Source organism: Python bivittatus, unplaced genomic scaffold, assembly GCF_059951505.1.
Source record: "Python bivittatus isolate LINGU-HERP-01145 unplaced genomic scaffold, Pbiv_v1 ctg000330_np1212, whole genome shotgun sequence".
In the NCBI taxonomy this organism is placed as follows: domain Eukaryota; kingdom Metazoa; phylum Chordata; class Lepidosauria; order Squamata; family Pythonidae; genus Python; species Python bivittatus.
In genome coordinates, this window is record NW_028277058.1 from 37,703,849 (window position 1) to 37,720,428 (window position 16,580).

General features: G+C 38.7%; 1 protein-coding gene across 2 annotated transcripts in view; it reads right to left on the reverse strand.

Moving 5' to 3' along the window:
- The window catches only part of MICALL1 (MICAL like 1), a 43,918-nt gene that overhangs the window by 23,512 nt on the left and 3,826 nt on the right, over nt 1–16,580 (reverse strand). Inside the window, exons 2-7 of one of the 2 annotated variants that reach the window (XM_007434403.3) lie at nt 9,359–9,407; nt 5,700–5,841; nt 4,659–4,759; nt 3,062–3,198; nt 1,345–1,916; nt 408–471 (exon numbers count right to left, since the gene is read on the reverse strand). In XM_007434403.3, coding sequence (XP_007434465.1) covers nt 408–471; nt 1,345–1,916; nt 3,062–3,198; nt 4,659–4,759; nt 5,700–5,841; nt 9,359–9,407 — 1,065 coding nt within the window. The remainder of the gene's footprint in view (nt 1–407; nt 472–1,344; nt 1,917–3,061; nt 3,199–4,658; nt 4,760–5,699; nt 5,842–9,358; nt 9,408–16,580) is intronic. The other variant, XM_088141044.1, reaches the window with a different exon arrangement.

Sequence of the window (16,580 nt, forward strand, 5' to 3'; positions counted from 1 at the left end):
GCACCCCCTCCTTTCTGATAGCCTTGCTCTCTGCGGCAATCCACCACATTATGCAAACTTTTTATTGCTTTTAAGAGAGTCACACAACTGTACACTGAAATTAGGACACTAGGTGTATGTGTGGAAGGAGTAAAAAAGATCAAGTACAGTATATTGTAAAATAATACTGCATATACTGTCATTTATCCTGTATAATTGGTATTTTGAATTGCCTTGATTGGGAAGCCACTGATGAGATACCCCAGAATTCCTTCCTCAACAGATAGCAATCACTTCCTCAGAAGACGAGTTTTGAATGAGCCCTTCTGTTGTGTATAAAAACTCATCACTCTGTACAGGCAGAAAAAAGGAAATTCGAGGCAAGTTTATTTCCCCCTCATAGTGTGATTTGCAAGAAAAGAACATACCTGTCTGAGGAAGTAGGTCTGCCTCTGGGCTTTGGAACTGGAGGGCTGGGCTCAGGAAGTCTACCTAATCCAGAAATGAAGAAGACATAGTTATGTGTTACCCTCTAGAAGCCGCTTCCAAAACCAATCTATGTCTTGCCTTTATGCCTATGGATGAAAGTTTGGCTACGCATCTATTCAGCATTTTGTGGTACAGATATTAAAGGGGAAGATTTTTAGGAGGAAGATGCACATCCTCTTATTTCTCTACTCTGCTACAATTCTCTGGCACATGCTGCCCTATCCAGAGATCCAGAGATACAGTACTATAATGCACATCACCCCAGCCAGCATGGCCACTGCTGGTAGGGAATGATGGACATTCTTGTCCAACTGATGGGAAGGCACCAAATTAGGGATACCCAAGGAATAGCCATCTGTCTTCTCCGTGATCTTTCTACGTATTTCATATATCAAGCTTTCCTAGTCATCATCAGGTTTTCCATTAGGACTTCAGACTGCAGAGAATTATTAAATTATGTTATGTTAATTATATAATAAAGTACATTTATTATATACTAAAGTAGGCCAGATTTCCCTAATCTGTCTCTCTCAAATGTGTTGCATTACTGTTCTTATAATCCCAAACCAGCATGATCATATTAGGATTTGTTACCCAAAATGCATGGAAGGCACCAGTCGGGGTATCTGGAGCAAGCAATACAAAACCAAATGAACCACTGATGCATTCTAGCATAAGACTTTTTAGGAAAAAAAATAGTAAGATATTGATATAATTCCTGCTGCTAAAAAAATCCATAAATATACATACAGGTCAGCATTATTTGTTTCTATAAAAGATGCACATTTTTCTTACTTTGGCATGGCCTCAACATAAAGGATTTCAAGGAGTCCAGTTAAATGGTTTTAATTACTTCCTGTGTCCATGTTTCCTTACCATTGACCAAACCAGATGGTGGCTCACTGGAATTCTCATTCTGCATATTGGCTCTGGGCCTTGGGACAGGATGGGAGCTCGGTGGTGACAAACTTGCTGGGTCTGTGCTCCTCCGAGGAGCAGGGGTAGGCCGAGGCTCTTTGAGCTGTCCGTGTTGCAGGCTAACTTTTTCTTGGATAAGTGTTGGTGGCTTGGTTGGTACAGGAGGCTTGGGTGGCATCTGCAAGCAAGAGCCGGAAGTGGAAGTGGAAGTGGGCACTGCATTCTTTGGTTGGGTGTAAGGTATCTCAAGCTCTGTGCCCACTTCATCAACAGTTCTTTCCCCCATTTTGCCCATCTCTTCCATGGCTGATGAGTGACCTTCTGATATGCCATTCTCTTCTTCCATCTCATTACTCACTGTCCCAGCTTCTGTACTTCCCTTTCCAAGCAGAAGTTCTGGAGTTAGCTGGTGCTCAGTCCTTCCACTCAGTTTGCCCAGCTTACCACGATGCTGGGTACACACAAATGTGCCCAATTCAGGTCCAGGTTTGTAGGATCCAGGAATCAACGTGCTGGAGCATTCCTTGCATCTGCCAGAGATGTGAGTCCACAATCAGAAAGAGAAGGCAAAGAGAAGATACAGTCTTTTGATCACAGGAGCACCCAAGGAAAATAAAATTCAATCCACAATTTTGCTATAGATTCACTCTAAGACTCTGGGCAAAATCACCTATCATTTTTATCAGTTCCATCATCCCCACTTTTAAGCAACAAGAGCAGGTGGGTGTTAAAAATTTTGCCATACACTCCAATGCAAGTAGCACAGGAACAGGCAGCATTTTGCTGCTTCCCCCTCCCAACTAAGTTTCATTTTTATCTATTGTTCAATCCCACTGAAACCTGTAAAAGAAAAAAAACTATGCCAACTCCAGGCTATTGTAAATTCAGGTCCCAGCCTGGAGGACTGAAAATCTTTGCATAAAGTAGATCCAAAACTGCCACCACCAACAATGCCCACATTAAGACCAACTAACAGCAGTGACAATATTTCTGTTCTTAAACCCAAATACTTTGCATGGATATACTGTAAGCCTCCATCTCACCCTTCCTTGAGAGCTTCTCTTTACTGAAGTAGCACATCCCACCCTAACTTCCCGTATCTGCTCTTGGTGAAGAGGCAGAATCCCGCTTGTAGAAATTAAAATCCACAATTATTCCCCAACATGAGTAACATGGAAAGCTAGCTTTTAAAATTTTATTCCCTGTATTGCATTTATGTCTTGCCGCTCAAGATGATGTTAAGAGGGTACGTTGGCATGTTTCCCCTAATTTTATCCCCACAACAACAATCCTGTGATGTGAACCAGGCTGAGAGAGAACAATTGGTCCGCAGTCAGTAGTGAACTCTCCGGTCTAAGTTCAATTACTTAACCACTGTGCTACCCCACAACGGCTTAAAAGAGGTCAAGCCTGAGGATTATGGGCCTTCTGTTTGCAACTCAACAAGTCAGTCTCATAAAGCTGGAAATGACACCATTAAATCTCACAGTACTGCACTTTATATTCCTAAATTACATGGTAACAAAACAAACTATGAAGATAACATGGGCTCATGATTAAAAAACCAAGAGGTATTCTAAACTGTCCTGGCACAACTAAACTATAGACTTTGTCTATAGGACTCCAGATGAGTGACAATATTCATTTTCAGTGGACTGCAATAGGAAAAGCTCACCTGAAGCACTGACGGTGGTAAAGTTTGCCCTCGGCCAAATAGCGCTGAACCAGGTGAACGTGCTGCTGGCAAGCTGCACAAGTGCTGCTAAGGGTAGTCTGCGAGGAATGCTCTGCCAGGCTTTCAGTAACACTGTCCTGAGATAACAAGAATTGGGATAAGAAAGTCTCCATGAACTGTGATTTATGCACTTGAGACCAAGAGCTGGCCTTTGGGTTAAAGGACATGAAAGACCAAAAAAGAACAATCTTTCTTTAACCTTCTCTCAAAACTGCTAGGTTGGCAAAGGCATGGGAGAAGGCCTCAAAATGACACTTATAAAATACTTATAAAATGACTTGATGCCATCTGGCAATCATGGCAGCTTTTAAGAAAACTCTCAAAACTTATTTACCCAGCCAAGAGTGACTATTTTGTTCAGGGTTCCAATGATAACTGGGCTTTTAGCATTTTGGAATGGCAGTTTTAACTTTCTGTCATTTTAACCTTGGTGAGTATTAATGTTGGTTTGATTTATGCTTTGTTTCTTTGTGTGTGTATCAGTCACCTTGGGACATGTTTTGCGCTAAAAAGGTGACTTTACATTTTTAAAAGAAAGCAAAATAATTAGGGATATCCTATACACAAACATTATATCCCACTTTTGGTTCCTGCATGCAACATAACAGCAATATCTGCTTCTTTACATACAATGTTCTTCACAACCATGAAGCCCTTAAGCATATTTCTAAATCACAGGTGTCATTACATTTCACTCAGTGAACATTTCTTTAAAAAACCATGCTTCTCTGGGCAGCAAACTATGGGGACTAAGCAACCAAACTAATAATGTAAACTATTAAAAAGGCTGCTTCTTTACAGACATCCATTCCTTCTTCTGGCTGCTTCAGACTCGTTTGTGTTTCTCTCTGGCTTGGTCCTATGGAACTGTTACTGGTGAAAGTCTCAGACCAAGGATTTATTGGGGAAAAAAGAAACAGTAGGTCCTGTAGGCACTGCTTCCTGGAGATAGCCAAATCAATGAAGAACATTATCATTCTGCAGCCCCAGTTTGAGGCAGTCTGATGCAGCACCTCCGCATGTAACTGAATTCTGGTTTGAAATGTATAAAACATACAGACCAAGCTCAACATAGCTACTATTTGTCTCTGGCAAACGTTTTTACCCCAGCTCCAGGACCACACACACAAAAAAAAGAGGAATGTTTATCAGTGTTTTATTGTTATTTCAAGATGAAATAAATTAAATAGGGTTACAGATTTTGTAAATACTTTAAGGTATGCTAAGTGGCAGTTATTGCAACTCAAACACATGAAGCCCTAGTCCCAGACAGGTAGCATAAGCATTTATCAAGCCCTTATTGGTACATCATACATGGCGTGATGAAGGAGGACTGTAAGTATAATCATAAAACCCACAAAAAGACTACAGGTGATCAAGAAACCCTTAACAGTAAAAAAGACAGAAGAGGATGTTGTTAAATCAGGCATTGCAAATTGCTCCTTCTTAAAGAACACTGATTCAGAAGCAAATGCTTGAAGCAGACTGGAGACACGGAAGAGATTAAAGGAGTTTCCAGTTTGATCAGACTGAGTACCTGGGATGTAGATGTAGTTTCAAGTACAGCCAAAGGTGTGTGAACTGACACAGTAGGTGAGGAGACAACAGCTGGATGCTTCATAGGCATAGAGACTCTGGCTGCAAAAATAAGAGAAAAAGGGAATTAATCTGTGAAGGCAACAGATGAATCAGAAAAGATAAAATATGGAGCAACTTTTTTCTAGTCAGTTGGGCTAATTCCTGGTATTTTTAAGTTAGATTGGAGAAGTTGCCTTAAACATCCTCCAGTACATACAGTATAACTACAAATTATTTTGCCAGAGGCATGCATACCATGTCTTCTGATGATCCAGAAGCACACATCCTTTCTCTAAATCCTTACTTGCACTTAGTTCTCTCCTACAATGCTTTACTTTCTCTGTGTACTGAGAAAAATGAAGAAATTTCTGCCTCTTTTGAAAAGCCTTGTGTGAAGGGAATTGGGTGAAGGAAAGAGCTTGGTGGCAATATTGCAATATTTGGAGATCCCTGATAAGGGTGAAATCTAAAAATGGTCAGAGCACACTTAAGTTGCATTACGAGTTCAAGAGCAATATTCTACCTACAACTCTAGGGCCAAAGTCCAAAGGAAAGTGGTGACAGAGACTTTCTATAGTCCACTGTATTTCAGACATACTTGGAAGGAAGACCTCCCTGAAACTGCCCATAGCCAACCCTAACATTAGGCAAGGTCATAAAAGGATAGCCAAGTTTTTGGAACATGTACTCATGATTTTTTATTGCCATAAGGAAGAAGTGTCACTGACGGAATTTTTCGGAGGGGAAATTCAGTTGATTATGGTCTTATTACTCACACTCCACACAAACACCCAAACCCCAAACTCTAGAGCTTTTCAAAGTTTCATCCTGTTTACTGAGGGATGCTTGCCATTGGCAAATATCTTTATGGACTTCTGGAAAGTCCATAGCTTCTAGGGTGGGTTAGGAAACTAGTTCTGCCACATCAAAGGAAATAAAGGAGCTTTTCCTCCTCAATGTAGAATTATCCCTGGTATAAATGTCCTTTTGAAGCTCTCACCTTGACTGGGGTTGTTAAAATGGTTGTAATACTGGGACACATATGTCATGATACTGAGGCAGTCAGGCACTCTCATGGAGACCATATCATTGGGATCCAGCAAGGCAGGGATCCCCAGTTCCTGTTCAGCCACCTCAAATGCCTGCCAAAGCAACCAAGGGAGAATAGTTAGTCAATGGAAGCTGACACAGAGGCAGGTGTATGCTAGTGGGTCAACATGAGGTGAGAACAAAGGAAGAGAAAAATGTCCACTACAGTGAGAAGGATGACCCACGTGGCACCTGAGGCTGAAGAGAATGAACTACACTTGTTTTTTTCCACTGTTTGTACACTATAGAAGAGGTCTTTCTTGACAAATATATCAGGTTAGTGCACATTCCTTCAGAAACTTTATTGGTCCTTTGTTTCAAAATAACTTTTTTACCCCTAATTATCTAGCAGGAATGTGCACTCAGCATCCACTGCAGACTCAAAAACTAAGATATCCTGATACAATCTTCTAGCCATCAAAGAACAGTGGTAAGTGCCAGCTTGCTGCTCCTGTTCTCTTAACCTCCCCCCCCCACTTTTTGGATGTCTATCACTCCCAATTCTACAGATTCTACTTCCCCATTATTTCTAGCCCAATGTCTCCCAAAGGTTTGGGTGCAGACCTGGGAGCCCTTTCAACAGTTGCCAATGGATTTTTACTGTGACTAGAAAAAAAATATTAAGTATACGGGGAGGAATGGTGATTGCATATAATTAATTTAATTTTCACTACACTTAAATTAAATCAAACTTGATTTTATCCTAGCCCCATCACATTTAGAGTATGATCCAAGGACACTATTCATAGGCAAAATAAGACTCCCAAGCCCATAAATCATCACTGATTTATCATCTTAAAAATCACTTCAGTGTAAGAGAGGAGCTTCCAACTTTTCCTGTTAGTAAGCAAGGAACAGGTCATGCCATTCCAGAATATTCAAAATGGCCTGTTATGAACTCAAACCCTCCATGTTAGGATCACAACTTCATGGAATATTGAGAATGGAGTGTGTTTGAGAGTGGAATGTTTTGTAATGGAATGTTCTTCTGCACAACCCTAGTTCTTATACCACCTTTTTAGTCCATGTTATATCACAGAATTGTACATTTACAGTATATCTGTTTCCACATATGTTTTGCTGTAGTTGGAGTGAAAGAGACTGACCCAACATTAAAAAGACAGTAATGATGTAATAGTGTATCAAGTTAAGATTAAGAAGACTCAGCTTCAAATTCCCATTCAGCTACAAAGCTAATCATATACCCTGGGGCAAGTTATCTGCTTTCAGCCTGATTTATTTCAGCGTGAATAAAATGGAGAGAGAAAATCACAAATACTGCCTTGATGGAACACAAAAGCATTAAATAAATGAATGAAAAGGTAATATAGATAAAACAAACAAAAACAAAAAAGTGATGGAAGACAGTATGCTCTGCTTTTAGTATATTTTGTGGCAGGCTCTTTTGCCTCCTCTGAGCTGCTGTTATACACACTACAATATCCCTTCCCTTTCCAGCACAAAAATTCCTGTTCAACCCCCCTCTAATTGTTGAGCACACAAAAAATTGCTTTCAGAAAATATACAAATAAACATGCTTTAATTAAAAAGAAGTTATGGTGATACCAGCCTAATGGACAAATAAAATTACCAAGGCAAAGTAAGTATTTCCAGTCATAAGCAATTGCCAGGGACAATGAATGAAGCAGAAATAAAAGAGATAATGATGATATAGTATTTGCTTCTAATATAATCCACTAGACAGAAGGTTGGACTGTTGACTAGTTCTTAGCTGAACCACAGTAACTGGTGACCTTGAATCAATCAGTGCTCCTCAATCTAAAAATGCCAAAGCTTAACTGCTTTTACACAAAATTCACAATGGGATGTATTTATAATTTATGGTTATTTTATAATTACAGATATTTTTATCCTTCTTTTTCTGAGACAAAACAGCTTACAATGAATTAAAAATGACAGCACTAAACTGTAAAAAAAAAACCCTTAAAAACAGATGCATATAATTTCCATCTATGAAAATGCCCATCACACAGAAAAGCATAACTAGGAGATGTTTCCATCAAGAGCCCATATATGACCATTTACACAAAATGTTAAAAGATGTGAAAACCTGATGCCATAAACTTGGTAATGTGAAAAAACAAAGCAATATCTTAACTGAAGTCTTGAAAAAGTGTGCATCCATATCTATACACTCAAAAAGTGGTAATACTGTTTTCCTCGCTCATTTTCCATCAGATTAGAACCACCAAGGATTACATCTCAACTAGCCTATTTCTAGTCATAACTTTACAATTACATCAGCACTGTTTTTCCTAGCGTAAATTATTATTTACAGTCATTGGATAATTTACACAGGCCACATAGGCAAAATCTAAGTACATTCTTTCACTGTCATGACAAGCCCATTATACTGAGTTGCAGACTTGCATCTGCCAAGTTTGCTGTACAAATATAAAATCTACTACTACTGTGCACAGGATTAAACACCTTTAGAAAGCAAAGACATTTCTTTTTAAGGGAAAAAAATTCTAACCATTGAAGATCCTTGCTAGCAGAACAACTGGACTATGAAGTGATGAGACTTACCATGACCTATGGACTAATGGCCTGCTGGAAAACTATCAGTACCCTAACCCCTCTTCCCTGATGCCAACTTCTAATAAGGTTGTGGTGATGAAAGTTAGAAATAAGCTTACATAAGAATAGCCAAAGGGTTTAAATTAAAGAAATGTAAGTCAACAAGAATAAGCCAATTTAAGTGTTGGTTTGTAACTTCCATCAAGCACAGCCAGCTGAGGGCACCAGGTTGGGAAAAGGTAAAATCTTCTCAAGGTGAGTTCCACTCCAAGTGGACTTCATGCACATATCCAAGTAGTTTTCTTGGCAGCAATATGGAACTGTGTTGCCACTGTTTTTTCCCAGAGTTTTTTTTTCAACTTCCCAGTCAAGTCCATAGCTCTGGTATTCCCTGGAAAACTCCCAGCCAGGAACTGACCAGCCAGGACCTGCTTAGCTTCTGAGCCTGCACAAAGTCAATCAAGTACTGTCACTGGCAGAGATACATATTGGAAAAGTCTGCACTTAATGAATATTTGATGAAAGTGTAGAAATAAATAACACACAAAACTCAACATTGAATGTTCTCCTCCCGTCTTTTCAGAACTGACACTTTATTCCTGCTGTTTCTCTTATATAGTCTCTCTTTATTGCCTCTGATTCTATCCTTGGTTCAAAAAACATAAAGGCACTCTTTCCCTTTGTCACCCCTATAAAATGTCTTTGCTGCAGCTTTCCCAAATGTGATGATTTCCAGATTCATTGGAATTACAACTTCAGAACTGGTTAATAGCCATGCTATCTAGAAATATTGGGAGTTATAAATCAAAACATCTGGATAACACCCTGTCAGACAAGGCTGAATTCATCCTAACAAAAAAATAGCTTTTTTCACCAGCTGGTTTCTGAGTCATTACATAGCATGCATGACATTCATCTAATGTAACTGGTGTGTGCATACCTAAGTTTCACAGCTGACATATCAACTACAGTTAGAAAAAGGGACTATAAAGCAAGTAAGAAACAATGAAGACTGAGGCAAGGACTTACCAAACGATTGTTCTCATACACATTTTCTTTGGAGAGGGAATTAAAGTCCCTGCAAATTGAAAATAAAAGAGATGTCATAGAACAAGCACACCATGTTATATAGATCAGGGTGGCAATATTTCTCAGCAACGACTACTAGTGAAGTAAAATTTTCAGAGGACAGAACCTTTGTAGCTCATTCCTTGATAATACAGTTGAAAAAGTTTCACATTGTAGACTTTTCAAAATCACAGAAGAAAGGAAACTCCAACTTTAAAACAACCACAATAAAAGTGCCTTTTTAAAAAAGGATCTTGCACAAAAGCATCCTGATTAGCAAATGAAGTTTGCTAATCAGGATGCTTTTGTTTTACAGCTCTGTGTCTTTACAACTTGCCAAAAATAAGTTCCCAATGGGTTCACCTCAAAATCTAGGTTCAAAACAAAGTTACACTGACACACCCCATTTTCTCAATTCTTTGGCACATAGTTTCCTTGCATGCGTTCCCATTATGTGAGAAAATCACTGAAAGTGTGAATAGTTATTGTTAAGTTGTGCTGATAGTGAAGCTAAACTCAAGAAAAACAGAATGCAACCGGTGTAATTTTTTTACAAATGAAAGAGATGTTTTTGCGATACATAAGAGAATACCTCAGCATGTACACATTCTCAAGTGGGTTTTTTTATCATTCCTAAATCTCTATGCAGTTGTGCTTCTAGAAAGCAGAATCTCAAGCATGCTCTCCATGCTGTCAAGAGGAAATACTTCTTAATTCAACACATATTTGATACCCTCTTTATGATCCCTAGTTTTTTGTTTTGCTACTGCAAAACCTGTGGCTAGATTTCCTTCCTCATTCAACAACAAACAATTGGAAAAATAAAGGGGGGAGGGAGAACAAAAGCAGATTATTATAAGCACATGACAGTATCTATTCATGTGACATTTACATTTGAAATGCACCAATCTCATTCATATGTTTTAATGCAAAAGTGCAAATCTTCAATGCCATCAATTTCTATCTTACAAACACGCTTTTCTTGTCTGTCTGCTTTGGGACAACACCATGACTGAATCCCATGAATTTTCTTCAGCCCTGCCAGTAGATGTTTCTCTAAAGTTTTGCCTCCTCTTCTATGAACTTACTAACAGGTTCAGGAATAGTCAGTTGTTATTTACAACAGAAGAAAATCTACAAGTTAGGACATGGTCTACAAATAGCTGAGTTGCTATGCATACACCTCATCGGTTACAGTAGCATCATCTGTTCAGTGATCAGAGATTTTTTTTTTTTTTTAAATTTATACTGAGCATCTCTGCACATCTGAAACCAAGGTAAAGTTGAAAACCACAGATTGGTTAAGAACGAAACTAAGTCACCTTTCCTTGTACTGTATGGATGAATATGTGAACTCAGGCAAAATTTATTTAATTCATGGGTACATACATTTTATTTTGATTTTGTTCCTTGGCTAACATGATATTTGTCTGTAGTTTAAGTCAGTCTCCCTCACCAAATGTTCCTCAGAAATGCTGGAATATAATTTCCCTTAAATGTTTAATCAACAAGGCCATGTTAAGAGAGGGTTTATGAGCAATAATCCAATAGATGGTCACGTTGGTCAGGGGTGACAACTATAGCCCAACATATTTGGAGAGGGGGAAGCTGATTAAATCTCATTTTGCTAGGATGTACACAATGAAGGCAACAGGACCTGAAAATCAAATAATAGTTGCATGTATAGTTGAAAGTGACTTTTGTTGGTTATTTCCCACCCACACATATGCAGGATCAGACTTCATTTATCTTCTTTTTATTTGTTTATCGTGTTTACTTATTATGGAAACTTAGTGAGAATAACTTAAATTTGAGGCTGCATCTACTAATGATCATTACACACAACACTGCAGCATCTGTACCATTCTTATAGGTATGCTGCAGAGCTTAACAACTGGAGGGGTAAAAACATATATTTCCTTAAGCCTTATTTTATGATCCCAGAAATTAGCCTCGATATTAGACTTTGGTATGACTTCACTCTGCGTTTATGATCAGCACTGCTTGCTGATTGATTTTATTATGTCTTTTCTAGTCAGTGTTAACTCTTAGTAACCACACAGATATACTTTCTCCCAGGATGATCTGTCCCCAACCTGGCCTTTCAGATCTTCTAACAAAGCATCCATTGCCACTGTAACTGAGTCCATTCACCCTCTATTGGTTGTCCTTCTCTTTCCTTCCACATTTCCCAGCATTATGGACTTCTCAAGAGAGCTGGATCTTTGCATAGTGTGTTCAAAATATGATAATCTGAGCCTGTTGTTAGTACCTTGAGTAAGAGCTCTAGACTGGTTCTTTCATACTTACCCCAAGGTCATCTCTGAATTCTTTTACAGATTCTGATCTTTGTAGGTACAGATGGTCAAGGCATCTGCATACCCAAGGCCTTCATTGCTACTGTACCAAGTGCTAATCTGCAGCGTATTTTTGACTGCTATTTCCTTTACTGTTGACTGTCAATCCCAAAAGGCAGAAGCTATCTACCACTTCAATATCTTCATTGTCAATTCTAAGGCTTGTTCCTATATCTGTAGTCATTATTTGGCCTTCTTTATATTTAATCTTACTTCCTTGTGCTCCTTGACTTTCATTATTAGACTTCCAAAACATTTACATGTACACTTATCAGAACAACATCATCACTATAGCGCAGGTTATTGATGTTTCGTCCTCCAATTTTAAAACCATGCTTATCTTCTTCAAATCCAGTCTCCTTCACTATATATTCAGCACAGAGGTTGAATAAATAAGGAGAAAGTCTTGTCTCACTCCACTGCCAACCTGGGACCAGTCTATTTCACCATGTTCCATCCAGATTGTAGCTTCCTGACCTGTGTATAGCTTTTGGATAAGGACAATGAGATGTCCTAGGATTCCCATTTTCTTAAGGACATTCCACAGTTTGACATGATTGATACAAAGACTTTTCTATAATTAATGAAGCACATTATTTACTTTTAAAAAATATTCCTATTTATTTATATGATTTATATAGTTGCCCATCTCACAACAGTGACTCTGGACAGCATACAAAGATTAAAACTAAAACAAGAAAATATAATCTATATCATCCAAGGTTAAAACAACCACCCCCCAAATTAAGAACACATCACCAGCATTCTTTGGCTTTCTCAATTATCCAGTATGCATCAGCGATAATGTCTCGTGTTCCTTGACCTTTTCTAAAACCAGATTTGAATGTCTGAAATCTGCCTTTCCATGGAGGGCTTTAATCTAATCAGTTAAGTCTCTTTTCTTTGGCATTGGTATATAGACTCACCTCTTCCAATGTTTTGGTCATTGTGTCATTCTTCAAATTTCTGGCATAGCTTGGTTATAATCTTTACTGATTTTTCTTCTGTTGCATGTCATATTTCTGTAGATGGTCCATCAATTCCTGTAGTCTTCCACTTGGTAATTACTGGAGTCCTTATCCAACTTCATCTTCTAGTACTAGAAGTCCTTGTAAGGTATGGAATAGCCTCTAAGATATATTAAATGCCAACGTATCTACTGCACAGAATTTCAGTATATTCCTTCCATCCTTATCTGATCTTCTTGGAATAAGATACTATCTATCCAATGGCATACTAATTTAATGCTGAAGTCTCCTTCTGCATTCAGAGATCTTTTGGAAGACCTTCCCAGCTTCTCCATGTCTGTTTTCATCTTCAATAGCTTTGCAATACTGTGTTTGTCTTTTCTAACAGCTTTCTGAAATTCTTTGTTAAGTTCCTTCATGAGATCGTGTTTTCCCCCCCTTGATTTTGGCTTCTCTTCTCTTGGCAATTTCCACCATCTCTTCTGACATCCAGTTTGCTTCTTTCTGTTTCTTGATCAATGGCAGTCTCTTTTCTCATTCACCCTTAACAACTTCGATTTCACTACACAGTTCCTCTGGTTCTGTATCAATAAGGTTCAGGACTTCAAATTCCTGATATTTTCCTTGAAAATGGTGACATATATATTCAAGATCATTTTGTGGAAACTGTTTGACTCTGCTCTTCTACATTAGCTTGACTTGGAACTTTCACATGAGTAGTTCATGACTTGTTCCATGATCAGCCCCTGACCACATCTTTGCTGTTTTAACTGAGTTTTCCTATCTCCTTGTACCAATAACATAGTCAATTTGATTTCTGGGTATTCTATCTGGTGATGTCCATGCATATGGGTGTTGTTTTGGCTATCTAAAGACTATGTAGCAATGAAAATAAAATCAGTGGATTGGCAGGAACGATTAAGTTGTTCTCCTGCTTCATTTCAGTTTCCTAGGCCCTGCAGTTCAACTATATTTTCCTCCTTAATATTTCCCACTTTGGCTTTCCAGTCTCCAAAGACAAGCAGCACAGAATAAGCTGTAACAGTTTTACTGGGAAGGGAAATACAGGCAGCACAAACAGGGTGTGTAATCACTTGCATAACTCAAATGCAAGTCATGACTTCTCTAAGCAGCTTGCCTGAGGGGAAGTCCAAGCATATGAGTCCAGAGCAGAGTGCAGAGTCATCATCAGAAGGCAATCCAAAAGCTTGACATACAAAGGCACAGGTTTTCACAAGATGCAGCCAGGCGGTTGTTCCCAACAAGGGATTGCTTGCTAGCAGTGGCTCTAAAATAGAACCTCCTCCAGGTGGAAGCAATCACCAGTGGGAACATCCTTACCTCACGAGGAACTGTGCAGATCTCATCTGTTCTGCCCTTCACTCACCCTTAGGGCTAGGAGGAGATCCTAGATCAGGATCTTCATGCTCTGCTGCTTCCAGCTGCTCAGAATGCTCTGTAGCCAAATCAGCCCCAGGTGTCTCCCTGCTGCTCTAAGACACCTCCTCAGATTCCCTGGAGTTAGAGCTGGTCCTGACACACGTTCTGTCAATTTCGATTGACTTTGACCATAAAACTTGTGAATCTCCTTTTCTTCTGCATCAGTGATTAAAATGTAAACTTGGATAACTATCATATTAAAGGATTGTCCACAAAGTCTAACTGATACTATTTAGTCATTGACTGCATTGTACCCAAGTACTGTCTTTGCTATATCTTCCTGACTATGAAAGCAATGCCATTCTTTCTTTGTTTATGTCCTGAGTAGTAAACAGTATGATTTTCTGATTGAAAGTATCCATTTTTAGTCCATTTCAATTTGCTGATGCCTCAGATGTCAACATGTAGTAGATTCATTTAATCTTTCATTGTGTTGTGCTTTCACATGTTCATGTTTCTTATGTTGCATGTTCCCACTATAATTCTGTCTTTACAGCTTCAGATTTTCTTTTCCTGAATGGCAACATCAGCAACTAGATGTCCTGAAGGCTTTATTGCAGCTGTATCACAAATACTATTAGTACATCTAAAGATCCTCAGCTCTTCCTCAGTAGATGATGATGATGATGATGATGATGATGATTGGATTTCTCCCCCGCTCATCTCCCCCACAATAGGGGACTCTGGGTGACTTACAGAAAATATTAAAACTATAAATATATCTAAAACATATAATACATCCAAAATTTAAAACAATACTAAAAAAGGAAGATCCAAGAAGATGGAAAATCAGGCTGTGGAGAGCTGGCTACTATGGGGCTAGCCATCCAACTTGAAGGACCCATCATCTGGCACCATATCATCCATCACTTTATATTGTCTGTGTGGGGTTTTTTGATACATACAGGAGTGGTTTGCTGTACTATTGCCTTCTCCTGTGCAGTATGAAACAATGCTTTTGCCGTTGTCACTAAAGTGATTATCTACCTCCAGCATCTTCCTACTTGCTGCCTGATATAGGTACCCTGCTTACTTTAACTGGGCAATTGGGATGACTGTCACTCCTTGGGTGATCGTCCTGGAAGTATATACTCTGGGCATACACTCCCAGTGTTTTTCACTTATCCCTCCCAGGAACAACTTCCCACAATTAGGCAACATAACAGGACTTGAGAAGGGGCACTGTTTAAGGAATGTACAATCTTCACAAAATAGGTGACTTGATCAATAAATCCACTAAAGCAATTCCAATTAGCACTAGGTTTTCTCAAAGTACAGCAGCAATTGAATGGTCAACACTGGCCACATCCACATAGCATGCTTTCTTTGGTTCTGGCTAAGTATTATGATTTTATGCAATAATCCATTATAGCTGGTAAGCAAAAGTCCAGATTACTAGTAGATATCAGTAAAGAGTTAATGTTTTCCATATCTCTTTGCTGCCAACTTGTAGTTGTCTTCTGTAGTTCTACAATTCAGATATGGTAGTCTATAAACCATGGATAAACAAACCATGGATTAGAGCAATGTGAACCTAGTTATGTGAATTATGCTAGCTATGTATGAATATAAACAATCTTACAATTATATAATAAAAGGCAAATTAAATTGAGCACTGCTTTTTCCTCCATAATTCCAGTTATATCACATACTTTGCCACACTGTGGTAAGCACTGTGTGCTTCCTGGAAGCCTTCTTCTAAGAGTTTTGCTATTACTCTATTACAGTAGAATCCCTACAGTATGATTTCCCCCACAGGATAAAGTCAAATTTCCACATAATGGTAAAGACTTAACATGGAGCCAAGAAGGGGCTAGGCATAAAGCTGAATTAATATACAGTACATTGAGAGATTGGAAAAGTAGGTTATATTTGACTGCAACCCATTCACAACAAGTCTTCCTGGAAAGCCATTCTGAAGAGGGAAGAAGGGACAGTAATCTAACATATCAAGCCACACTCCTAAACTGTTATAGTTCATTTTTTACAGATTTCTGGCCTTTTTATCGGCAACAGGAATCCAGGCTTCTTACTAGAAACCACTATGCTGAGCTCAGCACTTTAAAGCATAATTCTTCAGATAGACTATATTACAAATTTACACAAATCATTTCCATATCCATCTTCATTCCCCACTTAAGTACACAAAATATAGAAGTGACTCAGTGCAAAAGTATATCCAAACACAGCAGACCTGATGCATCACTGTGAAAGCTCCAAAGAAAATTTAAATGAACCAAAAATGGAATCAGTACCAATATTTGATAGCAGACAGCAATACATTAGGCAGCTTAAGCGGCAAATCTAGCCAATATATGACTCACAGACCTAAAGTTTGAGAAACTGGTCCTCAAGGAAGAATTTGCTATTCTGAACAAAAAAGGACGAGGATAATTTCTGGTAGTGAGTGGGCCTCTG